The sequence below is a fragment of the Patagioenas fasciata genome, chromosome 3 (assembly GCF_037038585.1).
Source record: "Patagioenas fasciata isolate bPatFas1 chromosome 3, bPatFas1.hap1, whole genome shotgun sequence".
Lineage (NCBI taxonomy): Eukaryota > Metazoa > Chordata > Aves > Columbiformes > Columbidae > Patagioenas > Patagioenas fasciata.
In genome coordinates, this window is record NC_092522.1 from 29,645,615 (window position 1) to 29,673,192 (window position 27,578).

At 39.0% G+C, this 27,578-nt stretch overlaps 1 protein-coding gene across 7 annotated transcripts; it reads right to left on the bottom strand.

Moving 5' to 3' along the window:
* Positions 1 to 27,418, bottom strand: RCOR3 (REST corepressor 3). Of its 7 annotated transcripts, none has more exons than XM_065833396.2 (12): positions 27,154 to 27,416; positions 26,521 to 26,577; positions 20,630 to 20,707; positions 19,043 to 19,095; positions 17,157 to 17,318; positions 16,687 to 16,811; positions 15,032 to 15,110; positions 12,101 to 12,319; positions 10,367 to 10,444; positions 9,520 to 9,577; positions 3,977 to 4,218; positions 1 to 3,525 (listed from the first exon to the last, which is right to left on the bottom strand). In XM_065833396.2, exons 1-12 carry the CDS (start codon positions 27,293 to 27,295, stop codon positions 3,181 to 3,183), a joined length of 1,638 nt encoding a protein of 545 aa, XP_065689468.1. In that variant the 5' UTR covers positions 27,296 to 27,416; the 3' UTR covers positions 1 to 3,180. The 7 variants fall into 7 exon arrangements, with proteins under 7 accessions (XP_065689468.1, XP_065689467.1, XP_065689470.1 ...); XM_065833395.2 differs by having other exon boundaries at positions 15,014 to 15,110; XM_065833398.2 differs by lacking the exon at positions 3,977 to 4,218 and having other exon boundaries at positions 15,014 to 15,110; positions 27,154 to 27,418.
* Between the last annotated feature and the right edge of the window lie 160 nt (positions 27,419 to 27,578).

A 27,578-nucleotide genomic window follows, 5' to 3' on the forward strand; every position in this document is an offset into this window, starting at 1 on the left:
AACTGTAAGACAAATTAAACTGCTTTATTATGATGTGCAATGTTTAGTGATTGTTTTATTAATGCAGAAATACCTGCTTACTTTCATACCCATTCTGATTTAAAGTGCAACAATTCAATCTGATAGTTCTTGTACATCCGTATTTTGCAAGTGGCGTTCCTAGAAGACATCATTCAGATGATGCCTTGTGTTTGTAAAGTCTGTCATTTTTTAGTACCGTTTTGCTTTATTAACTAAACTGTACAAAAAGCTGTAGAGTTACATTAGCTTTGAACAATGTAGGATACACGTTCTCTGCCAAACTTTAGTGTGCAAACATTTTACATTTTTTAAAGTGACAAAATTAAGCCAACCTTGAAGTCAGAGTTCGTTACTACATTACAAAACAGGAGACTAGATATGGCAAAAGAAATTCCCCACTGAAATCAACACCATTGTATAATTTTATTTCTAATTCTTAAAAAAATATAAATGAATTTAGAAGAGAATCACAGTATAAGGGCCCTAACATATTAGACCATTACAAGGTACATAAAAATAGAAGACACAGATTTCTTTGAAACTTTAATCCTTTGATTAAGCAGCAAGCATATCGCTCTCCAGGCAAACACTGCTTAAAACAAACCCTACTCCCCAAAACAGGACGTGCAAACTGTATGCACATATTCTGCAAAGCACACAATAAAGACATTTTGCTATGTACATACTTGTTTAGTACTACAAATGCTAGAGGTTCCCTACTGTGTGCTACAGTGTACGTAAATTAAGAAATACTACCTAGCTCTGACCCTCCCTCCCCCCTTCAAATACAGCATCTTTGCCCAGTTATAGAATATCTCAACAAGATTAAACGGAATTACAATGTACTGAGCAGTTTTATAGCAGCTGGCAGTGGCCAACTGTACTGCAACACCCAACATTCTGCATACTGAAGTCTATCGACAAGAGACAAGACAAAAATTAGCAAAAGTACAATACACACACCTGGGAGATTCAATGCTAAAAAAAAATTAAAAAATTCCTGTAGATGTGTCTCATCACTTTTAACAGTTAAACTGAGATACTTAGAATGTCAAAAGGTACCAGATTGGTTTCATGTTGGTTTTAAAGTCTGGAGAGCAACCAGATTCATGTGCTACTGGTGAGGAGGCACGACTCCCAGAACACAAGTTTCAGTGACCATGAATTCCTCAGTGCTTTTTTTACAATGCTGCTTTTCTTAGACGGGAGGTCATCTGATGCTCATGTATGGGGCTAAGCATTTATCCTGATGCAAGAAAACCCCACCATCTTGTAAGAAGGACCTTTTGTATGAGACCTCAGCACAGTGAAAGCTGTTCAGAAAGAAAAATCTCTCAAGTTTGATCTGAAAATATTTTTTTCCAATGAAGAACTCAACCATAAAAGTAAACTCCTTAACTGCAATTCAGGTCACAACTATCAAACTTTAGTATTAGATTTACAAATAAAATAGGATCTGACGCTCATAAGAACATCCCTTTGCACATAAAAAAAGACCTTAGCCAGCTGCTAAACTGATTGTTAGACCATCCAATTTATCTGTGAAAAAGCCTAAGGAAAGCACATTCCATTTTCAAATAAAATCTCATTTTAGTCAGGAGCAAATCTAGTTAAGAATAGAATAGATTTAAAAGGATTTTCAAATGTCATTTCAGTTATAAGCAAAAATAATATTCTAAATATTGTAGCAGTCAACATGAATGTTATTACATAGTCAATAATGCAATATTTTTCAATAGTTGGATTCAGATCACACAGTCTCAAACAGTGCTACTCAAATTTGCAGCCCGGTTTACTTGGAGGGTACAGGCACCTACTTCAAAAACAAAAACAAGCAAACTACAGACACCCACCCCCAGAACACTGCTGGGCATAAATCAGGGTTTCAGACAAGAATGCAGTGGAAAGAAAAAAATTTTTCAATCTCCTAAAATTTGGAAGCACTAAGTGATACCCAAGTGCAGATTCTACTTAGCAAAAAAAAAAAAAACCACAAAAAACAAAACCAAACAACCAACAACAAACCAACCCCCTCCCCCCCACCCAGTAGCCTCAACCTAGCTAATCAGCTCTGCCAGAAATACCAGAAACCAGAGATGATAATTTAAACAGCAAGACTGGGCTGGCAGCAGGTAACTCTACTGCCACAATATTCTACTACCACCATCAGCCTCTGTACTTCCCTCATGAATTCTTAGGTAAGATATCAATGCTCTAACATACACAAACTGCAGACAGCCATTCTCAGAGGAATGAAATGCTACTGTATTTAAATTAAAAGAAATAGTGAAATAACAAATTCAATTAATCATTCTTGCTATATGGTTCCACACTCCTGTCATCCCTCTGGGTCGTGGAAGTTGCTGCCTCTCTCTCTACCCCAGCCCATCACAAATTGAAAACAGGAATCCAGTTTACTGCTGCAGTTTAACTTCCATGAGTAGAACACACATGAGATTTACTAAGTTGGGTACAATAGCTCATTGAGTCTTCAGAATACTCTTCCAGAGGAGTATTTAATAAGATAGTACCGTTTAAAACAAGAAAAAGTGTTCTGGGAAAAACACGAAGAGAAGAAACACCTACATCTTACAAGTGCGTGAAATGCTCCTACTGTGATATAAACAGGGCTAAAAATTCTGAACCTAAGGCCATTATTTTTTTTTTGCACTAAAAAGTAAAAAAAAAAAAAAAAAACACAAACAAACAAAAATTCACACACACAAAAAAAACCCCAACGCTACATTTAAGTCTTCTACAACATTATCTATTCCTAGATTTGCCAGACTACTTTCCTGTAGTTAGATGCTTGACTACAAAGAACTGTAATAAAATAAATAGAGTAAAAATCAGTTAAACAAAATCTTGGTGTGTTGAACATTTATTCACTTAAGAAGTTAGCTTCCTTCAACAGTTATTCATATAGAGGAGGGCTGTACTGTAGGCATTGTTTTGCTGTACAAGTCTTTGACACAAAAATATTTTTATACAGGTGGTCATTCACGTGGTTCCATTTCTAGTTATTAGGTTGCTCCTCTGTATAACTGGTCTGACACCTGTGAAGGTTTGCTCTTTTCTCCCCTTCATTATTTGGAAAAAGAAAAGTACATTGACGCAATTTTTCAAATGTAGGAGTTAGCATAATTCTGCTTTATTTCTTCAGTGCAGAGTGGACTGAGATTCTGTCTGAATTCCAATAAGCGAGGGTGGCTGCTGGCCACTAACCGTGGTTAACACTGGCCTTGGGTTTAGACGAGGAGGCATGGAATTAGCTGGGCGGATGAGCGGCGGGGGAGGCTGATTGAGAGTCGGCCTGGGCTGAACAAACCGCGCCTGCTGTTGAAGCGGCGGAGGCTGACGGTGGAGAGCAGGAGCAGCGGGAAGCGCTGGACGAAGTAACGGGGGCGGCTGATTTAAAGTTGCCATGGGAGCGGTAGGTGCTGGAGCAGAGGCCTGTGCTGGAGGTGAAGGGCCTAAACACTGAGTGGCCGGAGTGCTTTGTGCCTGCACAAAGGACAAAGACAAGACTGTGTGAAGAGCCATCCCCGCCAGAACGTGATGCAGTTGGGCTGCCACTGTCCACTACACAGGAAACAGCATTTAAAAAGAACAAAACAAAACAAAAAAACAAAACAGAACCAAAAAACTGAGAAGCTATTGAAAAGAAACCACCAACCAAAACATTATAGACAGCAGAACTAAAAATATTTATGAAGCAAGAGTCTTCTTCTAGAACAAGAACTGTATTTTAACAATAAAACAGTAACGTGATCACTATGAAAGGTGCAGTCCTGCTCCCAGCTGGTTAACGACATTGGCTGAAGTTCTATGCAAGCTCATCATCATTCTTTAGAATGTGGTTTGCCACTCCATACCAGTTAACCTTACATTATATCACTAAATAAAATGCTGTTCCTCAACCCATGCTTACTTATTTCTGGTACACAAAACACACCTCATCTTCTTCATCAGTGCTCTTTCCTGATGGCACATTAGAAGTATTTTTTGTGTCCTCCCCTAAAGCAGAAGCATCACCATTAGAAGCCAGGGTTCCTTGTTCCGCTTCCCATTCCTGCAATACCTCCTCTAAGTTAAACCGACGCCTGTAGTTTACAAAGAAGTTCTTCACTTGGCCAACAGTCTTGTTGCCAATTACATCTGCAATAGCTTGAAAATCTTTACCATATTTTCGGACACCTGGAAGGCAAAGTAAATAACATAGCTGTGAAGAATCAGTCAGACACAGCTACGTGTGATGTATTTATAGAGAGAACCTATGGGACCTAAAAACCAAGGGCTCACTAATTAGGAAGACTTCTCAATTACAAGAAGGCCTCAATTTCCATTAAAACAAAATAATCTTTAATTGCACAGCCATCAACATACAAATCAGGAACTTTAATAAAAGGTCATTACCCACTCTTCTTAAAGATCCTGGCTTACTCACCAAGCCTCCCAACCTAAAACCACAGAGATCGGGCCTCTGACAAGCATAGTAAATCCTTCAGCGTTCTTGCAGTAAGGGCAGAAGCCCAAGACAAGTTTAAGACTGGAGAAGGAGGGTAACCAAGCATATGTGCATAGCTCTAAACAGGGTATAACAGAAAAGTCAAGTGACAAACGCTGGCAGCTTCTGTAGGTTCCCTCCATGCCAGCTGCACGCAGATGCTTCTTCGCCCACAACCTGTGCAGAATGGGGGGGAGAGGGCAGTAGCTGCTGGACCAAGCACAGGGCAGAATGGGGGGGCACAGTTCCGTAAATCACAATATACCGCTCATTCCCGCACTTGTGACATGATCTACTTAGGCTATGAAGAGCAACTGGCAAGCATTCACCTGACAAAGTCTTTTTAAAGCTTTCATTCACCATATGAGCTGAACAGAAGAACTGGGGTTTTGGGACAACCACCTTGGGGAATGCAAGCAAATATCATCTACTGGTGTCTATAAAACAGCCTAGCACAAGCCTCCGGGATCAAATCCTCCAGCAAGAAGCAGCATGACAGAAGACCTTTGCATCATTCTTTTCCTTCATTTTCATATTGACATCAATAGATCACTTGTGTTTACAAGCACTTGACAAGAAAATACTTCACACAAAAAGCCCAACATGTACTTTTTAAAGTACACCAAAAAAACTTTTTAAAGGACATTTGTGTATAACACAAAAACCCCGTGAGTACAAAATATCAGTTTTTAACCTAAAATTGGAATTATAACCTAAAGTTTATTGATTTTCTCTTAGTTGTATTTAGGGTGTCTAGTTTCTCCTCTCTTCTGCTTAAGAAAAAAAAAATCCTCAAACTGGCCAACACCATAGAACACAGCACAAAGCATATTTTTAATCAGAAGTGACAAAAAGTTTGGAGATTAAAAGAAATAAAACAGAATTTCATTCCAGGTTGAGTAACGAGAAGACTCATTTTTTGCTCTCAGCTCTGCATGAGTGAATTACAATGTGACAACTTCTGTGAAGCTCCTGATAACTAAAATAATTTGGGACATACTACAGCGCTTAGAGGACAGGCAATCTGTCTCATTACAGGAAAAGAAATTTATGCCTGATTTCATGCCTCACTTCAGAAGGTGAAGCAAAGGATTAAGAAAGCGAGAGTTGTTTCAAATCTGAGCGCTATGTTCCTTTTCAACTTAATTGTTAAGAGTATGACCTTCAGCTTGTTTTGCTCTTTTCTGCTTTCTTCATTAAGAGGCACTTCTGATGTGGTAATGTACACTTGCTGCAATTTAAGAGAACAGTTCAACTCCAGGATAGTAACAATTTCTGCAGCTGAGGCTGATGTTTCAACTGTCAAGAGCCCAGCCATATTATTTAAGCTCTTTTCTAGCGCATACAAAAGAATCCAACCATCCTGACTGCAAGAACCTTAGAAACAAACCAAAGAGACGTAGCAGAGCCATGTGGGAGGGCACAGCACAGACAGGGGTTTGGCTTTGTGCTTTATCAGTTGTACAGGCTATCAGCTATACTCAAAAGCTCTGTGTGCCCACACAGCAATCCCTCCAGTGTTTTAACAGCCTTTGATTGCCCTACCATTACTACCCTTACTGATGTATAATGATCATTAAATGTCCGCCGCAACATCTCTAACATCCTGTACAATTAATCAAGTGAACAAAGTGGCCAACAGAACAAAGCACATTTTTGCTTGAAATCTAATTTAGACTTTCAGTTGTTTCAGCCTTTTCTGTTACTTTGCTGCCTATACTTCTTCCTTCCCCTTAATCTGCAAAACGACTCAGCCTTATGGCTAGCTCAAACTGAAGTTGTCAAAAATAAGGTTTTAAAGCCCATTTCTAAGCAAACAGCTCAACAACAGGGTATCTTGCCTTCACTGAAAACCCAACAATAAGAAATATCTAAAGAAAATAAAATTAACTTAAGCTTAGCAACACACAGCAATACTCATGTTGGATTCTTTTCAGAGTGTTATTTAGTACTGTTTCAGCATCACCACCATGATTTCTACACAACAAAGCTCAATTCATTTTTGTAGAAAGTTTTATGCATGGAATGCTGAAATATCTGTAAGAGTTGATGCCAACTCATCATCCGTTTCAAACTGGTGCATGTTACTTAGACATCCTTACACAAATTCTGCACTAAACACCACTCAAATTATTTCTCAAGTGTTTAATCTGTTATTCAATAATTTTATAATGTTGCTGAAAGTGAAGTTCAAAAGATGACTGCACAGCCTCACTTCACATGTATGAATGTCTTTCTTTCTCCCTGCTCATGTGAAAGCAGCCCTGATCACAGAAATCTTTCAAGCTCTTCAAAGCTTTGCCCAATTGCAAAGGTGAACTTGAACATGTGCATGTTCACTACTACAATGTTTCATCTTCAGTGTCCAATTCAAACTCATAAATCCAAGCTTGTTGCAGCATGCACTGCTTAATGATGTGCAGCCCAGCAAACACTGACAGGCACAGAAAACATTCACCTGGGTCCAAAGTGATACAACACAGCATGACAATGAGGCAGAAATGATCAACAGCAACCTTCAGGTTCTGAGAGCTGCAGTTTCCCTGTCCCAACTGTTTCCCACTGCAATGCTACGGAAGTCATGCACTACTTTTCAATTTAAATTTTCTTGTTTTAAACAAGTCTTAAAATATTTTTTGCAATTACAGTTTTCATATGGCTGAGATCTAGGTTTGAAAATGCTCATACATTTCTGTACATAAAGTTTGTAACTTAAGAACACCTCAAGTGATGGAATTGGCCCATTACATCCAATAACTATTCAAAGGTTAACAGTAACCTGATAAATTATACTGCAAAAGATCAGCTCAGAGCTCATAAATCTGAGTCCACAACCCCACTGCTGGCAGCCACACTGCTTTTTCATTACCTCCTCTTCAGCTACCGTCAATCTCTTGAGATTAGCTCACAGATGACAAGAATTTCTCACATTCAGGGAACACAGTACCGAAGTTATATTACTGCTGGTTAGTCTTATGATTTCCACAGTAGGTTTTCATGTCTGAATTCAAGTGAACAAATCACAGAAGTGCCACCTACCTGCTTAATGCTTATGTTTTCTGTAAAATTATTAAAAGTGCATGCCAAAATGTATCGATACATTTGATGAAATAAATCTATAAATGTACCAGCTAAATGTCCCCATGCTCAAGTCAAGTTCCAAATTCAAGCCTAACACACATTATGGTAGCTTTCAGTACAGCAGCCATGGCTACTTTCTTCTAAGAACAGAGTCAGCGCAAAAGACAGCCTGGCTTCTTCATGCACAAATCTACTAGCTCAAGCAATTATTTTCAAGCAAGAGATCCAGGTACTTGGCCTGAGGGATGGGAAGTTGATACCTACAGCACTCTCATTCCAGGAGCAGGAAGACTTTACTATCAGGCAGTAGTGAGGGGAAAAAAACCCACCCAAAAAAACCCACACTTTGACCCTGGTGTTAAGGTGCTCTCCCATCTCCATTTTATATAGTGGCAAAAGAGAGGAATAAGAAGGAAACAATATATATCTGAAACACAAGTAAATTCAATGAAAACAGGATTCTTCCAGACCTGATTTCCCACCCCACCCTTAAGTATTGAGGCTGACTACAACATGAAACATTCCCTGGCGAAGAGAGCCCAAGACAAGAACTCGTCTCCAGGGAGTCATCACCAACCCTCAGTCCCTTTGCCCACGCTCCAGTTTTATTGTTTACCTTGTTGGTCACATGATGCCACAGCTTAACACAACTTCAATGCATTCTTATCACTTCCCAAACTGATGATTAATGAGAGTGCCAATAACTAAACTATGAAAATGCAAAACAGTTTGAATCCTTTCATGTTAAGGCAGGCACAATAGTCCTGGATTTTCCCCACTTTTCCAGCAAGCATTCTACTTACTAGACTATCCTTTTAAAGATACGCATCTTGTCCAGTTGCATTTGGGAATGAAATTTGAAAAGTAAACTTGTTAGCAATACTGAGAGGATGAACTTAGGCTAGAAAACAGTTTGGGGACGCAAATCCCAGCCTGAGGCATCTGAGATGAAAGGCATGACTTCAGACACACCATGCTCTTCAGCTTTTCCATTCACACTTCAAAGTACACCTAACTTTAGGTTCGGTCATCTGGCGAATAACTAACAGGTATGGCACACCTAACAACTTTACACTCCATCTGAAGGTTTTATACTGAAATTCGGTCTTTCATTTTAGAGGAGGTATAGAATAGAGAGAAATAAGGCAGATGTGTATAACTGGGCTGATAACATTATCTTAAAAAAAAAAAAAAAAAAAAAAAGAGATGATCCATAGAAGTAAGACGATATGTAGTGACTTCAAGACAACATTAGGCTCTCCAGATATTTCTATTCTATGTTCCTTGATTAGGCAGTGCATATTAAAGCAAGAGTCAGTTTTCCTTCCTATAAATGAAGGACCTGCAAAACAGCTGTATCAAGAGCCTGCTAGAAAAATGTGGGTTTTTTTCTCCAACAAGACTGTTAGTCAAGTATCCATATCCAGCTTCAGACTCTTAAAAGGCCTTCATTGGGCAGATATCTGCTCTTTTATTCCCCCATGAACAGAGAAAAGTAACTTTAAAGCAGTTTTACATCTGCTTTTTGCTAATTTAAGGATATTGAGATGTGTCTTAACAAGTGTTTGCTTAAAAGTTTATTACTTCAACTATTACTTCAGTCTTCCACTTTAGAGAAATTAATGTAAGGTTATTAAATCATGACTAAAGGGACTTTTTGATACTACTACCATTGTTAAACCCAGCTTAGCTTTTCTATTTGAGGTTTAATATGGGTAAATGAAAGACTAGTGTCATGTTGCTTGAATGAATGTGCTAAGTATTACCACTAGTTTTGCTGTTTCCCCAGTGACTTTCTTGGAAGACCAGATAAAGTTTAGTTTTTCATTAGAGGCAAATACAAACACAAGCCTGAGTACTTCTTCAAATCCTTTGCACCAGATTTCAAGCCACTACTACTATTAACATACCTTGTACTGCAAGAAGCTGCTCTTCTGTGGTCCAACGGGCATTGATTTTCTGATTAGACTATTAAAACCAGAAAAATGGCACAATGATCATTAAAATGTTTCAACAGCTGCAAAATATCTGAGCATCAGAATGTGTTTTACTTGTACTACATTTTGTAACAGGAAAAATCTCTTGCTTATAAGCCATAGTTTAATAGTTTAGGATTGCTTTCATGAAGAGGAAGCAGCATTTAAGGATTTGAATTTAGGACTACACCAATCATTCTTCCTCTGTTTTACTGCAGTTCTTAATATCAGCTATATCGTAACTTCTGCACAAGCTAATGATATTTATGCAAACAGAATTTGAACTTATAGTTACATTTGTCCAGACTATTAGGACTTTGTGTCTGGCGTGTTTTGCATTCATATTATGTTTCATATCCAAGCCTTTAAAACACACAAAAAGAAAACTTCAGTAGCAGTCAATCATTCACATTGGATGCCCAAATGTATATATAGTCATGCTTTCACATAGGGCACGGAATTTACTGGTAGCAATCTACATTATCTACCTTTAATCAGAAAAAAAAAAATCCATATATTTGGGGTCAATTTCAGCTCCCTATTGTCATGAACAGACATGACATTTCATTTTTTTCTGCTTCTTTATTCAGCCAGTTGCCATCAAAAACAGTCTAAAACTGACTTCTAGTAAAGAAGCCAGACTCACCCCTGACTGTAATTCAATGGATCCTGTTTAAGCTACTGCTGAAACACAAACACTATGCTGCAGCAAAACACATTTCTGTAGCTTCCTACTAATGTAAGTGCAAGGCCACAAGTTCTAATATTTATTCTGATTTACCTCAGGAGGTTTGAATTCTTCAATCCCGCCTTCCATTTTCTGTTTAAGTGCACTGTTTACTTGCTTAGCATTTTGAACCTTGGTCAAAAACAACAAAGTTAATCAGCTCCACAAAGAAAGTTGGTCACTTTACACATATATCTTCACTAGGATTGCCACAAGTGTACCTCCTAAGTTAGAAAGAGAAATATTATGGTTTAAGGCTTCACTAGTTTTAACTGTTTAAAAAAAAAAGTACAGCACAGTTTGCTACGAAGAGAAAAATATTTAAGCCAGTCTTTCTAAAGAACAGTTTGTCTACAGGAATGTTGAAAATAGGACATAACAAACAAATTTTGATAATGATGCATATGTTCTTGAAGAAGTATGCAGAACATTCTACACACAAAACTTGGTTCTCAGAAATCTAAGCGATATGTACTGTATACATTAACTTTTTCCTTCTCCAAAAAGGACTTTAAAATAAAAAGATTTATGAGATGTTTCCAGTTAGTTCCTTCTGACAGACAGCTTTTTATTGACCTCAGATCATCATGTTTTCCTCTAATGGTGATCCTTGAAATGATTTAAAATATTTAAATAAAATATCTTAGTCTATAAGAAGGAGAGAGCTTCCAAATGACATATTATATATACATATCTATTAACCACTTAAACCTGACAGCAATGCATGTAAGGTAACATAGGTAAGAAAAGAGTTTTGCATACTATGGTGCACAGCTATTACAAGTGTTCTTAAGTATGGACACAAAAGCAGACAACTCAGTGGGAGATTCCAAAGGCTGCATCTCTGAGATCACTGCAAGAAAAAAGAGAAACACAACCTCAAGGCTATAACTCACCTACACTTAAGCTAAAGAGTGAAACCCACCTAAACTATTTAGCCCCAGAGTCCTGCTGTGACAGAAAGAAGCATATTTCTCCTGTAAAAGAATACAAGGGAGCAAAAACCCCATGAAACCCTTCATTCACTCCATGATTTTGCAGCATGGCAGCTCTTAGTGGTCTATAAGTAGGCAGAAATTCCTGGAGATAAGCCTTGACTTTGTATCCCCATCACTCCTAGAAACCAAGCACATACATACTGCTGTACCCTTAGAAGCTGAAAAGGTTGTGTGTTTCAACTTTAGGTGCCAAAAGTTAACTTCTTCATGCAAAGAAAACAGGTAATTGTCCTCTTAAGAGTGAGGACTACAAAGCTTTTCTAAATTTAATAAGAAGTAGAAAGCTCATCAATTCAAATGGAGAAATAACTAGGCCCATGATTTCCTCACCCCCATACTCTCATGGTATGTGGGGAAGGACATCGAGAAAAACAGCTATGATTTCAAGCAAAACATAACTTCCTCTCCTTCATTGGTCTTATTCTCACCTGACACACAAATACTTTCAAAGGTTAAACAAAAAAAAGTTACTTCCATTTCCTCCTGTACAAAATCAGTAACATTGTTTTCATGCCATAGATTATTCCCCCACCATTTTGTTTTTTTTTTTTTTTTTTTTTTTTTAAGAAGTCATCTTGCTTCATGTTATCCATAAAAGCAGATGAATATAAAAAAAAAAACCAAAGAATAGCTAGTCAGCTAGTGTCCAGCATTACTGGTGATAACTGTGAAACAAAATTAGGAAGACTCACGTTAAAGAAGTTTCAGAATCTTCATGGTTAATCTTCAAAATCATTATAATCAGAACAATCTGAGATGAAAACAAAACAAGACCAATAACCCATGGTACCTGTCGCTTTAACGAGATTAGTTCCATATCCAGCTGTCTAAGAATTGTGTTGGCTGCATTGGGACTACAGGAAACAGCTATCACATCTTCCTGGGTCAGGTACATGCCTTTTGGTGGACGGCATTTGGAACGTTGAGAATGGTGGCGATGCTGCAAGCTCTGATACTCTCTTCTACCCAGACCTATTTTGCTGGTCTGAACAGGCTGCTCATTATTGCCCTTTAATTAACAAGAAATAAATCATTAAAGAATAACAGTATCTTGTATACAACTTTATCAAAGAATAAAGTATAACACAACACTGTAATAACATATTTATGACAAAGAAAACCTAAGGTAACATCCTCCTCTGCATGTAGTATCCAAACTAAGCCTTGTGGATGAGCTGATAGAGCAACAACAGTCATTTGTTGGAGAAGCCTGCATTTTTTTTTTTTTAACATGGCTGAAAACACAATAATGGTATAGATATCATAGCTCGAACACTGAAAGAGGGCAAAAATAGAGAACCTTGTGCACACAGAAGGTAAAGAACACATACTACATGTTTAAATCAAGTAATCAGTGAATTTACACATTTATGTCTGGTCAGATATGAAGAGTTCATGTGAAGATCAGGGGAGAAGAACAAGAGAAAGTCAACCAGGATGGGCAAGAAAAGAAGATGACACTTCTTCCTGCTGCAAGTACCACACGGAAAGCAGTAGTGCTGTTTGCTTTGGGAGGGGATACAAGATTTAGAAGAGAGGATGGATGTACTTTTACAATCATTATAAAAACCCATGTAATTTAGCAAACCTAAGCCTTCGTTGTTTGCTCATTTCAAGTGGAAATGGATAACGAAGAGAAGATGCAGCCTTTGTAACTACTGTTTTTATATGCTTGGACACCTAAAAATTTCAGCTTTGTCTTCAATGGGCATTGCTGCACAACAGCTATTCTGCAAGTACGTGACTCCTATAGAGCGACCGGGAAAGTTCCCTGCAGACCAGGATAAGCAAAAATTACTTTCCCTGAAAGGATTTTCCAATTCAAAGCCATGTTTAGTACCAGAACAGAGGCGGGATTCAGGCTTTTTGCTAACTCAAGCAGCTCCCTACTGCTCCTCTCTGATGGCATCCGTGCAGGTTAAGAGTTCACCTGATTGCAGCGCAGAGAAAACAAACTGCAGCAGCCATTATTCTTACTTTCTGTAGCATTAGAACAGATCAACAAACAGTATTTTATTCTACTGTGCTTGACCTTCTTCTGCATCCGCTTCCCAGCTAATGTAACATCTTAATCCAGTCCACAGACTTCATAAAGGCCATCTTGAAAGCACTTAAGATATTTGCTCTTCCTTGGAAAGTTGATACAGAGCCTTTTATCTTTGCCATCTGAAAGTCCCGAAGTTAAAGTTTACTTCTGGCCCATTTATACAATTTGTTTTTTGGTTCTGCATTGCTCTTTCAGTATGAAATTGCAGTTCCTGTCTGTTTGATTTAGATTTAAAGTGAAAATATTCTCTCAGGCTTCTGTCTCGTCAAGCTAGAGTGTTTGGCTTGTTTTAGTTTTCTCTGGTAACAGAAAGTTTCCATTGCTCAGTGTGTTCAAGCAGCCTACTATTTTTCTTAGGAAGTGAAAGTACGCAAATCCTACCAGAAATATTAGATCAAAAAATTGCCTTATGTAGATCCAAATAGCTCATCAGAAACAGCAAACCTATTTGTCCTGTTCCTAGAAGTCTATGAACACACCACGTTTGTTCTGGACTGTGTGTAGTGATTTAAACAATAGCCGAGGAAAGTAAATGGAACAAAATAGCCCTTATTTAGAAGTGCTTTAGGCAGCAACTCAAACCAACAGATTGCAAGAGCAACTGTTACAACAGCAAAATGAAAAGTAAAAAGGTTCTTTATTAGACCTTGTGGCATTTCAAGTTCTAAAACACATATCCTGACATGTTAAAAAAAACCAAAACAAAACAAAAAAAACCCACAACCCAACCAAAAACAACAAAACAAAACAACCAAACCAAACCTCAAACTCTTTTACAGGAAGGGGTAATTGTAATGGCCCTCTTCTTCCCCCTCCCCAGCCCCAAGGCAGTTAGATAGTGATACACTGAAAGTCACTGCAAAGCTGAGAACAGAATCTAAAACTACCAGTCTCTCACTCAACATCATTTTTGGTAGAAATGCAAAGTTTCACCAATAATACTAGGTATCACTTAATGAGACTGTGAGGTTTTGCACTACCTCTCCCCTCATATTCTCCAGAATGGGCATGACCTATCCCATTTTAGGAAAATTACAAAGGCGTTAAGTTGATCAGGGAAACATGCAAACATTTACACACCGAACTTAATGTTTATCAAAAGAACCCCCAAAAAACCCCAAACCTAAACATACCCCAAATACAGCACTTACCTGTAAAGCTAACAGTAAGGGAACATTAGAAGAGATAAAAATGTTTTTCACTACATTTATGAATAGCAAGTGTATCAATAAAGCCACATATTAGTCGAAACCCATAACCTCACTGTGGCTTTGAAAGAATAAAAAAGTTATCCTTGGAAAAATGTCATTTAATTTTAAAATGCAAAGAAAGCATTTAGATTCCAATAATTCACAACTGGTAAAACTGTAAACATATTAACAAGACACAGGGAGAGGGAACATTGTTCTACCAGGTAGTGGTAACATAGATCTCTTACAAAACTTGAAGATCTCTCAGGGAGAGTGAAGGGAACGAGAGATACATTTATTTCCACAGAATGGCAAAAATATATGATAAAATTTTGTTTCCATCAGAAGCTGTCAAGATCTTGATCACATAAACCCCCTGTGATTTCAGCAGGCTGCAAGCTAAACCTCTTTACTACAAGTCATATCCTTCACAGTAACAAATTCACAGAAAAAAACTGACATTCACCATTAAGCTATCTGTTACCTCCTTTTTGGCTTCTTTTTTGGGATCATAATCACTATCATTTCCATCCATTGGATGAGCTTCTTCTACGTCATCATCACTGAGGACAGATTATAAGAAGCTAGTCATTTTATCTATTTTGTAACCCCAAACACAAATATGCATCAAGGTGAGACAGAATTATCTACTCTAAAAGATCTACTCTAAGTTTACAACATCTCAAAGTTATTTGTAGTTTTCAGAAGAGCTGTTACAAATATATTTCATTTATTAAATTCTAATAATTATTATGTTAAACAAGCAATCCTTAATTGCAGTTTCAAAATTACTTTAAGCAGTGCTGATACTTCTGCCGAAACATTTGGTGTCACCTTTCTTCAATTCAACCACTTGTGCCAGCATGAACACCTACATGGTCAGCTATACCAAGGCTAGAAATAACCTTCCATTTGTCACGTTAGTTTTAATAGATCAATTTTCAATCTACTGCACCAGGTGGATGAATAAACACTTGTTGAAGTCTGTGCGAAGCAAAAGGGGACAATATAAGATGGGAAAACATAGGGCTACTTTTTCACCAAAGTGCTCAAGATCTAGCAGTTTGGGAGGGGAGGTAAATGACATCTGGTTAATTAAATCAAAGGCAAAAGGGTGAAAGGATAACAGTTAGTTTAGTCAGGTCCAATCTGGTCAACCACACAATATAATTTCTGAACAAATTAATGTAATAACACCGCAAACATTTCTAGTTATTAAAAAAAAAAAAAAAAAACCACCAGCAAAAATGCTGTATTAGAAGCAAACTGATTTTCTTTTGTAATTTTTTAACTGTAGGATCACTGAGTAAGTATACGAATTTTAGATTTCAGGAGTTCTTTTCAACAACATAATTAAATAGACCCTTTTGCTCCAGCTAGGCAGCCTTCCACAGATGTCTAATCATACTTTCCAATACAAACATGATTATTTTACTTACACATTCAACATAGTAAATAACTTTTTAAAAAAGTGAAAGTTATTACTCAAGTATACTAAGTGCATTATAATTTTAATTTCCTAGTTACCAGGGGAAACATCATTCCCTTCTATCCAACACAATTTAAAACTATTTTGAGCTCTAATTCTCTTTGACTGATAGCAGTTACAAGTCTCCTAAAATAAGATTTCAGATGAAGTTTTGTTACAAAACAGCACTTGGGCATTCTAATTGCTACAGCTCCTTACAGTGGTTGATTTCTCAGTTTTAATTTCATTCTTGTTCACAGCCCACTCCCCAAAACAAAACAAAACCAACACAAACAAACCAAACTACACCACAGGAAACCCCCACACCCACAAGAACACTCGCCTCTCCACACAATAATACCAGTTTAGACTTTTCAAATAAAGCATTATTTCTAAACCACATTCCAGACTTCAGGGTATTTTGAAACCCTTGTTTTACAGTTACCCATTACAGCACTCGAGTGTGTTATCACAACTCACATTGACTGGAGTGATGCAGTTGTTAAAGCACAGGTAACAAACAACCCCTTGCTAAAGGCAGAGACATCATCACAGATGCTCAAACCTAAAAACATGGTTCATGCTGAAACATAATGGTTGGAAATTACTGCAACAGCTCTGCCTAGAAATACTTCAGTCTCTGGTTAGCTAATGAAGGATATAAAGCTTACCTGTCACCTTGATTATTTCTATTAGCTAGTTTTCGAGCCTGCCGATCCATCAAACTTGTCCTAGAGCGAGTTTTTTTCCAAGAATAGTAATATTTTACAAGGCTTGCAATAGTCTTGTCTGGAAGCTAGAAGAATTCATTAACATCTTAATACTTGGTAAAATTAAAATTCCGCTCCAGAGTATCATTCTGCTCTATTTACAATCACCCTTACCCAAATATTTCAAATGAATGGATGAGATGGAAAGGAGGGATATATTTTGTATAACATTTTTTTTTTAAAGGGAGATGGGAGAAGAGGCTTTTTTTTTTTTGTTTCAGAGTGAGAAAGCTATGAAATTAACTTAAAACTTATATTCAAGGTTGTTCCTGAAATTTTCATACAGAAATCAACATGAAATTTTAGGCCAAGAGCCTTTTTTCTTAGTGCATCTGAACTGTTTCATGCTTCTGATTAAAATATTACATTACCATTTGCTGGATTCTGTGAAAGCTCTTTCCATGGAAGCTAAATGCTTGTTCAAACAGGACTTTATCTTCAACTGTCCATTCATCAGGGAAAGGAGTGAAGTTAGGGAGATCCGCAAGAGACTTCTCAATATTGTGTTTATGCCAGAACAACATGCCAAGAGCCTTTGAAAAGAAATAGTCCCTTTTTGGATTTAGTCAACTTTCTAAAGCGTTGAGACAAGTTAAAATTAAAAAAAAAAAAAATTATTTATTTGAAAGAAAATTTGTCTACTAGAACCCCTTTTCAAAATATATTTACAGTTTTATTTGCTCTATACTATAGGTTACAAAATTCTCTTTGGAGATGATGTGAAGAGTGGGCACATCTGTACTTTAATAAAGGTACAAAAGCTACACCATTTAAGGTTGGCATGGCAGCAGTAATTTTGAAGCAGCATGAACTAGGCTGACAAGACTCAAATCTGACCTGCTTTCTTCCTTCACATGCTTATGTATCACCTAGGCAGTTCCTTGTAGGTCTTCAGACCTTTATTACCAGCCCACTCAAAAAGAAAATAAGAATACTTTTCAGCAGAGGATCATCCAAAATGCAAGTCTGAAAGTTCAAAGTGAGAGTGGTCTTTCTCTACAACTCTCCAATCCACAAATAACAGCACAGCCACTTCCATGTCACGTGCACCTAATAAGGAATGGAAATTTAAATATACTTTCTTAGATAATTTCATTGCTTGATATTCTTAAAGAATTGGATGCTGAACAGACTTTCTGCCAAAGAATCAATGACAGATTTGATGCCAAGTCTGGCAAGGGAATTGGGAAACGTAATCCACTCAGTTTCAGCTACACAGTGGAGACACCATCATCAATTGTTCATCAGCTCTCCAAACCCCTGATTTCGCATCTTCTAATAACCCGGACATAGCAAACCTCTTTTCTTGTTCAAATGGCAAGTGACAAGCACCTCTTGCAAAGATCATTCCTATTACACTGTGAATAGTCTACAAAGTATTTTGTACCACAAGTTGTTTTGAAAATTAGTGATTGTTTGTAGACTTATTTTGAGATTCCTCAGTTCCCTTTCTCCCCCAAAAAAAGCCAACCATAAACAAGCATCACGCAACTGCAGGTATTCTGGTCTTCATAACATTGGCAGCCTCTTTTTCAGATGGCAGCTGACTAGCATGTCCTTGCTACTATGAGCTTCCATCCTCCAAAACTTGATCATAAAACTTGTTTCCACTTTTACACCAAATTTTTTTTTTTTTTGCATAGGCAACCTCACTTTTACATAAATTTACGAAGAAAATGGTAATAGAACTAAGTGCAGACCACCAAAGTTTTATCCTGTACTTTTCACGGGATGGTGACTGAAGTTCATTAAAAGAAAAAAGTTAATTTGTTTGTTACCCTCAAACCTAGAATTTGATTCTGATTACCTGCCTCTGAAAAAACTCATTTAAAGTTGGTTTGCCTCTTTTTTTTTTTTTAAATATGCAAATCTTTCCAGTGCCTATTGTAATTAATGGTTCAAAATCGTACCATATTTGCATTCTAATATTGAACACTAAATTTGTAAGCTGCTTTCCTAATAAATTATTTAGCTAAATATACACACACAATTGCATGACATGCCCAGTGTATCAAGAAACATACCAAACCTTTCAAAAGTGCACATTACAAGCTGAGCATGTCATGAAAACAAAGAGCTCAATCTTTTGCAGAGAATCCAGACCACAACTGTATGCAGATCCATTTAACTGCAGTGTTTGCTGCCGTGCCTGAAGAGAAACAGCGTTAATTAATGGTAACCAAGGGAAAAAAAGAGTTATGTTACACTTTTTATATAAAAGTCCTTTAAATGAGCACTCTCATTTCATAGCACTTACCTGTTCCACATTGTATCCATGTTTTTCCTTTGCTATTGCTATATATTCATCCACTGTAACAAAGTAATGTCAGAATTATTCTTTAGTACCTTTAGTTCTGCTACAAGGTGACACAGAATTAGCCATCTAGCATGGGAAAACAGTCTTCCCGTGCTTTAATACACTGCATAGGCCCAGATCCCCCAAAATGTTAAATATAGCTTTATTAATAATACATAAGCCCAATGTTTTTAATCTAACATTTAATTTTATAAAATTTTTACACAAGCTAATTTTCAGTGAGAAAGATACTTTCTTTCACATTTTTACTACAACAAAGCCACAGAGGCTCATCATTTATTTAAATCACAGGCTAGCTGGTTATTGAAAGGCTATGTCTTCTTGGAACCCACTCCTAAGAGCACAGACACACTGGGGTGGTGTCCAGACACCTGGGTTAGTTTTAAATTGAACTACTTCTACTGTTTGCATTCCCAAACATGTTAAAAATTCATGTAAAGAGATCCTAGATCAATGATTATGCATATCCTCAATATTAATTTTAACCAACATTAATTTTAACCATTGCAGGAAGTCAGTTTTCAATAGAGAATATGAAAATCCAATAATTAGGCGATCAGATTTGTCAATAATATATGTTTTAAATTGTATTTGGCCATAATAGATCCAGCTTGGAGTTGAACACTTCCCATCATTTTGCAATTAAGTCCTGCTAGTTTTAATCTTCCATGGGTACTTTTTTATTTTTAAAGAAACAAACTCTTCCCATCCACCTTCTGAAGTTAACAATAAAGTGGCAATTACATGTTGTGGAACGAAAGCATGATTGAGAAAAGAAATAATTATATCCTCATTATTCAAATGGACCAGAGAGATCCTTGCCATGAAGCTTTGCAGCAAAGAGTTCATTGTACTTTAATGGAATGAAGGAATGAATGTTTAATAATCATAGCTGTATTTTGTTTTTGTTTTCCAGTAGTAGAATATATGTTCCCTCAAACTAAGAGGGAAACAAAACTGTAACTACTGGTAATAGGCAGAAACTGTCCTGAGGACCTGGTTCTCATGACTGCATCCTCAATGTTTCCTCCCCTATATTACATATGGGAAATTCTAGTACAGGATGTAGGTTTAAACTAGATTAAACACATAACTGATCACATTTAGTCAGATGACTCTGGTATTTCAGGTCATTTTTGAAGGGAGAAAATGCACAGTTTTTCCTGATAAGACAGCAATAATAATTTCCCCTTGAATCAGGCCTCAAGACATCTTTTCTCAGTTTATTCACACTGCAACTCCTTCTCCCAGAAATTTACAGCAGCAAGTTCCTCATGTTTAGAAGGTTTCTTCTTTTGCTAATAATTAAAGGTTTCACAGACACTGATGATGATGATACAACATAGGCAGTGTTAAGAGAAGGTGATCTTCCCTCTCCCCAGAGTTCTCTAGAGAAAAAAATGAAAGAAGCTTCGCGTTTAATTTACTAATTTGCAGTTCCACCGTGTGTAAAATAAAGAGCGAACAGGCACAGCAGAAACAATTATTTAGTTAAGTATCCAAATTCCTAAGCAAGGAAGGACTTACGCTTGGCATCTGGAATATTATGATATGGAGACCATACAAGCATCCCTCCATTATCTTTATCAGTGTATTTTGTGGCACCTGTAAGAAAACAAAAAAGCCTCAGTATTTACAAATATGAGGTAGAAAACAGCTCTTCACAGGACAGTAAGTAAAAGTCACCCACATTAAGAAGTCCAGCTCAGCTACTAAGTGGAGGGAAACAACAACAAAAAGTCATTAATTCCACATTACATTATTTCCTTAAGAAATGGAATGGCTGAATTTGAGCTCTACTCTTAGAGGTTCAGTCCTAACTGGATATTAGACCAGATCCTGATTACCACAGCTGAAGCATTAAAGCCCATTGCTAAACTTGACATGGATGCAAAATTTAGAGGTACTTGCATTGGAACAGTCCTCCAGAAGTTATGATTGCCTATTAGTGCTCTAACATTTTTAACTATCATAGAAGCATCAGGATCTACTGTGTTAAGTTAGGCTTCCTTGAAACAAAAAAAAATACAAGATAGTGGGTAGAGTACAGTCACCATCCTGATCTTTCAACAAGAAGCTATCCTAACAACTATGCCAGAAGCACTTCTGCTCTTCTCTCTCTAGTTCTGATTTTCATAGCTATGTAATTTAGATATTCATAGTCAACCAACTGTATAGCTGTAGCAAGTAGGTATGTTTAAAAGTAATTTTATCTTTTTTTTTTTTTTAATTTGATTGGGTTTTGGCAGGTGTGGTTTGTTTTTTTTTTTTTTTTTTGTTGGTTGGTGCTTCACCTCCACCTCAATGCAGCAAGGGGAGCAGTTCAAGTTACCTAACCTATCAGGAGGACAGAGCAATTTTTGCAATACTGACACAAGTTTCTACAAACCACTAAAATCAGAGTCTTTGATTTTTAAAAATATACTGTAAAAGAAGATGAAATTCCCAAATACTGGAAAAGCATTAACTAATACTTTCCATGAACATCTTACACATGTATGCTTCTACATAAACCCTCTTACAATCTATTTGTTTACAACAGCTTATCTTACTAAGACACCGCTCAAGAATTGCAGCATTTATACCTGTGTCAGTATTAATTCCTTGAGGAATCACCCTCAGAAGAACTTTCCTCGCATACTTCTTGAAGGACAGATTTTTTTTTTTTTTTATTCAGTGAAACAAACAACTTCTCACTCAATTTTATGCTTCCACACTTCATATTTAGGTTCTACATCTTGTTGAAGGAAGCAAAGCAAAACAATTCAATGCTTTAGAAAATGACTTAATGCTTTCTAACTATGTTCTATGTTTTCTTGTTTTTCCCTCTTCAGTTTGGCAGTGTTTTCTATTTGTTATCATCTTTGTAATCTTTAGATCCATTATGACTGTGAATTTGAAAACCAGTTAATTAGAACAACTAAGAGAACCCAGGCATCTTCCAAAATGAGATGTGCGAGACAGATAACCTAAACGCTCCATAAACTCTGTAACAAGTTAAAAATGTACAAGGATTCACAAAACACCGGTTTGAAGGCATAAGAAGCACACAAATCTGAAAGGCTTTTGATATACAAGAAAAAAATCCTTAATATAACATTCTACTTCAGAACAAAAAAGATGGTTTTTGTCATTAGGAATGCAATATTTCATGAAGAGTAACACAAATGTGTTACAGGCATGACATTTCTCTTGTCCACTTTGTTTTTCATCACAACTTAACGACCAGTGACCCGTATTTCACTCTTCAACTAAGAAATGAGGAGAAAACAGGACCACCAGATAATGCATCAGAATTTAAAGTTGTGAGCAAGAAATGTCTATACTTAACATGAGTATACCCTCAGTTTCTCCTTAAAAAAACCAAATAAACAAAACTAAACCAAGCAAAACTAGACACCTGCAGACAAGTGGAGAGCATGGATATTATCAGATATTGAATATTTAAGCACTAAATTGAAAACTTAGTTTCAGAGCCCTATCTTTGCACCTACTGAGGTGCCATCTCCACTTGACTGACAAGCAACTCCCACCAGAACATCCATTTACAAAGCAGTGCTGTTTCTTCAGCAGGAATCAGACAACTGTTTCCATTCAGGTGGCATTATCACACTGCCAAAAGGAAAGCAAGGATGACAAATGATGGGATGCACACAGATAGTTTGAAGGCAGGCATCCTGTGCTCAATACAGGATATCCACAGCTACAGTACAGGGAACCCTCCATCTCCATAGAGAGGACCATGATCTACCTTTGTAAGAACTGCTTCTTGTCCTTTGTGTCCCAAGTATTCAAGTGAGCAGCACTTGAACCCCCCAAAAAGGCTGTGTTATATCTCAAGGGCAACATGAACTTTGTCTGCAAAGATCCATTCTTATTATGGGCAGTGGCTGGAAATACCAGGCAACATGTTAACCAAAGCATGTTAGAAGAACAGAGTTATAAGCCAGCAGGGAAGAGAAAGACCATGAGCTACATCTCATATATAACCACTGCCCAAACCTCACATTCAAGCTGCTCAGGAAAAGGTTTTTGTACTTCAACCTCTGCCGATACCACTTAGAAAAAGGAACTGGCTGAGATGACCCATAGGCACCCTGCATTGCCTTCAGAATAGAAAATCTGCAGCAGCAAGCTGACACTTTCTGGATTTCAGCTCAGCATTAGAAGTCAGGTACATGTGGAAGATGCTCTTCTGTGCATGACTTAGAGTATTGAGAATAAAATGAAAATTTGGAGCATACATGACTTAATAAGGACATTGTGGAGCAGCATGGCAATTTAAAAGTGTTTGTTTTCCAGCATACAAAGTACCATCATCTGTACAAGACTAAGCTTTCAGAGTAGTAAAAGAACTACAGAAACTAATAGGAAGAACTCAATTTATACAATAAAGGACTTGAAATCTTAAATAAGTAAATAAATTTAAAAATCAGGGAATGTGAGGACAGATGGCATGGAATAACAGGAAAAATTTATATACTTCACCATAGCATATAATAGCTTCATGTTAAGAAAGACTGTTTTCATATAGGAAGACTAGAGGGAGAAAAATTAGAAGGATGTACACAGAAATGGAATCTGTAAATGACCTTAAAAGGTATGAAACATTCTTTCTTGACAGTCCTCACCCCCCAGTCCTGAGAAGAGGGTAAATGGGAAATAAGTATTTTAGCATTAATAACACAAAATTCATACTAGAGCCTTTGAGAAGTCCAAATCAGAGTAGAATAAAACTTCTCCAGCAATAATCTCATGTGTGGATGACACAACAGTATAGTGCATCTCCACCTCAAGAATATAACATACTGTAGGAAAACCACGAGGAGACAATGAAAAACTGGAGTGGAGGAGGTGGTTTATTAAGTCTGTAGATTAGATAAGGAGATCTGGAATTTTTATTTTATTAAAACCATTTTTGCAGCAAGTAAATTTATCTCACTGAAGTAGGATCTCCTAACAATTAAAAATGCTATTCTCCTTACAGCTTTATCTGAAGGCTTGCCCGTAAAAAGGGAATAGTGGTGGAAGGGGTAGGAAAGAGTATGTTTAAATTAACTTCTAATTGTTGCTTCCAATCACAATCCACTTCTTCCAAGACACACCAACAAACAGTTGATTCACTCTTTTCTCTAAGCAATTTCTTATTTTGTACATGAACTCAGGTTAAAAGAAAATTACTATCATCAAAACTTCAATCATGAACATTTTTCCTCAATATATTGTTGCAGAGCATTGTTTATAAATATTTTTAAACATAGTCCACTCCTGCATTTATACAGTCCTAAAATTACATTCGGCCCTTTGAAGGCAACCGCGAGGCTGATGTGGCCCCCAGTGAAAAATGAGTTTGACACCCCTGGTCTAAGGGAAGCCAAAGGATTGGTATTTATTCTCCTCACTTTAGTATTCTTCGTGTGGAGTAGAGGGCTTACTTTGTATCTTAAACTTCTTAGTTTCATTCATTATTGATTCCCTTCTCTCACCTATTTATTTTAAGGAGGTTTAAAAAAAAAAAAAAACACAACAGCACTCAAAAGTATGATAAATAAACACACATTCTAATGCATATGGAAAACCCTCAAAAAAAGCCATTAAAACAAGTATAAGAAGAAAAACCATTAAATTTAGTAAATTAGAGATAGCACGTACATCCATATATGCAAACCCAGAAGTATGACGGAGTCTCCATTACATCACTTGATACGGAAAAATAAACAAAGTGTAGCTATGATAACAGCACAGCTTTTTGTCCAGCTTCCATCTTTAAGAAATGATGCCTCAAGTTTCACAAGAAAAAAAAGAAAAATACAAAAAACAGATAAAAGCATAAGATCTTGCCAAGATCTCCTCAGATAACCAATCTGCTACCACAGTAAGTATATATTGTTCTTTTACACTTTATGGACATTTAAAAAAAAAATCTGAGACTTGCGTATTCCAAAAAGTTATATCTTCTTGCCCTAATAATCAAAATATGCACACTAAGAACAATACTACACAATATGCATCTTACATGTGACTTATTAAAGAAAGATTTCCATCATTAAATGAATTGATAAAGTAAAGCAAAGCAGTATATATTAATCCTATTTACTAGGGAAAGGAGCACCAATTGAATTCCAACCCCCAAGAACATTTAGGAGCTCTAAAAAGTCTGGTTGTAAGAGAGCATAAAATTAGTTCTGCAGTTGGAAATGCAGTGATATTATTGCATATATAGTTTACAAAACTGAAGCCACAGAACCTCGGTTGTCCTACAAGGGGTGAAGAGTTCTTTTCATCAAAAGAAAAACACTTAGTTTTTCTGATTTAAGTGGCCTGTAGGAAAAAACAAGCCCAGGTTGCATGTTAGAAATTACCGGTTTTATTTATGTTTATTTTTATATAGGCAATGTAAAAATAAAGGGTGCAAACGGTTAGTCTTATTAACAAAGAGACCTAGGCTACGTGCTCCTTCCTAGGGGAAAGGCATTCCCTTATGCCAAGATCACGCATCCATTTAATCCCACCCTCCCCCTTTCTTTCTCTCGGCCTTTTCTTTGGCCTGTGAGGACTTGAGCCCATCAAGAGGGGCTCTCTCCAGCTTTAGGAGGCCCTATGTGAGCAGCTCTGGCCCAATCCTCTTCCGGGAGGAAATCATCTGACATCAATAGAGCCTGTTTGGAGAACAGGAAAGTAGATAGGCTTCATCTGACCGCTACAGCAGAACCGATCAACACTCCTACGGTCTTACTCCTCGGTGTAGTAACGCAAGACAGCATTCGAGCGGTGAACTCAGTAAAGCCAAGCACCAGGCTATGCGAGCGTACCCAGTATTCCTCGGGGCGGGGCTGGGGGGGGGGCGTGGGGGGTGAGGAAGGTGGAGAAGAGTGGCTCAGACTGCAAAAACGGGGCTAGCGAGGCTACTACAGCATACAAAACCAGGGCCAGGAGTTTCCTTCCAAGCGCATCTTCCACCCAGCGCCTCCAGCACGCAGCCAGGTCTGCTCCGCTTCCGGCAGGAAGCATCACTTCCCACCCTCACCCGAGAACATCCATCAGCCCTCCTCAAATATTTTTAAATCACCCTGTTAGATATTATATCAATTATGGTTTAAGGACAGGGAAAAAATTTAAAATGCGCATCCAACCTTCTCCTGCCTCACCGCCTCCCGCCGGATACACATAATATGGTTGATAGTGAAGTGAAAATTCCCCCCCGCGATGTCCCCCCCCAGGTGCACCCAGAGCAGATGCTGCCCCAGTCAGCCTCCCGCCGCCGCCACCGGATCGCCAACACAAAGGCTGAAAAAGCAAAATAAATACGATCCCAGAGACGCCGGCGGGAGAGCCCCGAGCCGAGCCCACCCCAGCACCGACCCCATCCCTCCCGCCCGGGGAGCGGCATGTCAGGTTACAGCCGAAAACCGATTTACCGGGCTCGAAGTCAGGAATGCGCGCCTGGTATTCCGCTCCGACCCTCATTCCTACATCTGCAACGCAAAGGGGGGGGAAGAGAAATTAACGGTTGGGGTATCCCCGGGGTGGGGGTGGGGGGGGCGGGCAGGCGCCGTCCCAGGCTACCGCCGAGTGGCGGGCGGGCTGGCGGACGCACCGCCCGGGAGCCCCCGCCGCCTCGCCGCGGCCGTGCGGAATAAGCCACCTCCCCCCTGCCCCGCCACCCCGCCCGCCGCCGCCGCGGATTAAGCCCCGACGACCGCCGGGGAGGGGGCCGGAGGGGGGAAGGGGGAGTTTATTTCAGCGGAACAATGGGGACGGCGGCGGCTCCCGGGAGACACTCCCCATCGTTAGGCACCGTGGGGCCGCCCGGCAGGCGCGGGGCCGCGCCGCGCGCTCCCGCGCCCCCCCCAGTCCGCCCGCCTCCCCGTCCGCGGCCCGGCCCGCCGCAGTACAGGCGCGCGGCGGCGGAGGAGTAACGGCGGCGGCAGCGCCCGCGCCGCCCCGACACGACACCGGCGCAGGGGAGGGGGAGGCGGTTCGCCGCCCCTCCCGCCACCCTCCCCTCCCCCCGCTGGCGGGGCGGCCCGGGGCCAACCCCAGGGTCGCACCGTGCTCGTCGCCACTGTCACCGCCGCCGCTCTCCGGCTCCGAGTAGTGCCCGTTGGAGGGGCTGCTGCTTTTGGTGCCGTTGGGGGCTGCTCGGCTCTTGCTCCCTAAGAGCTCCACTCCCTTCTCCATCATGCCTGGCATGTCAGGGCTTGGAGTTGGGGAGCGGGGGAGAGCGGCGGCAGCGCGGGCTGCCGAGGGGGGGAAGTTAATACGGAGCGGCCATGTTGCCCCCTCCCCGCCCCCCCCTCGGGCCGCCGCGGCGCCGGCCCCTCCTCCCCCCACACACCGCCCCCCGCGCTCCCCAGCCGCCGCCGCCGCGCAGCCCCCGGGAATCCCTCCGCGCCGGCCGGACCGGATCTAGCCGAGGGGGCGGGGATGCCGGCGGATTCGCGGCGGGAGAATTCACTGCGCTCCGATATCGGGG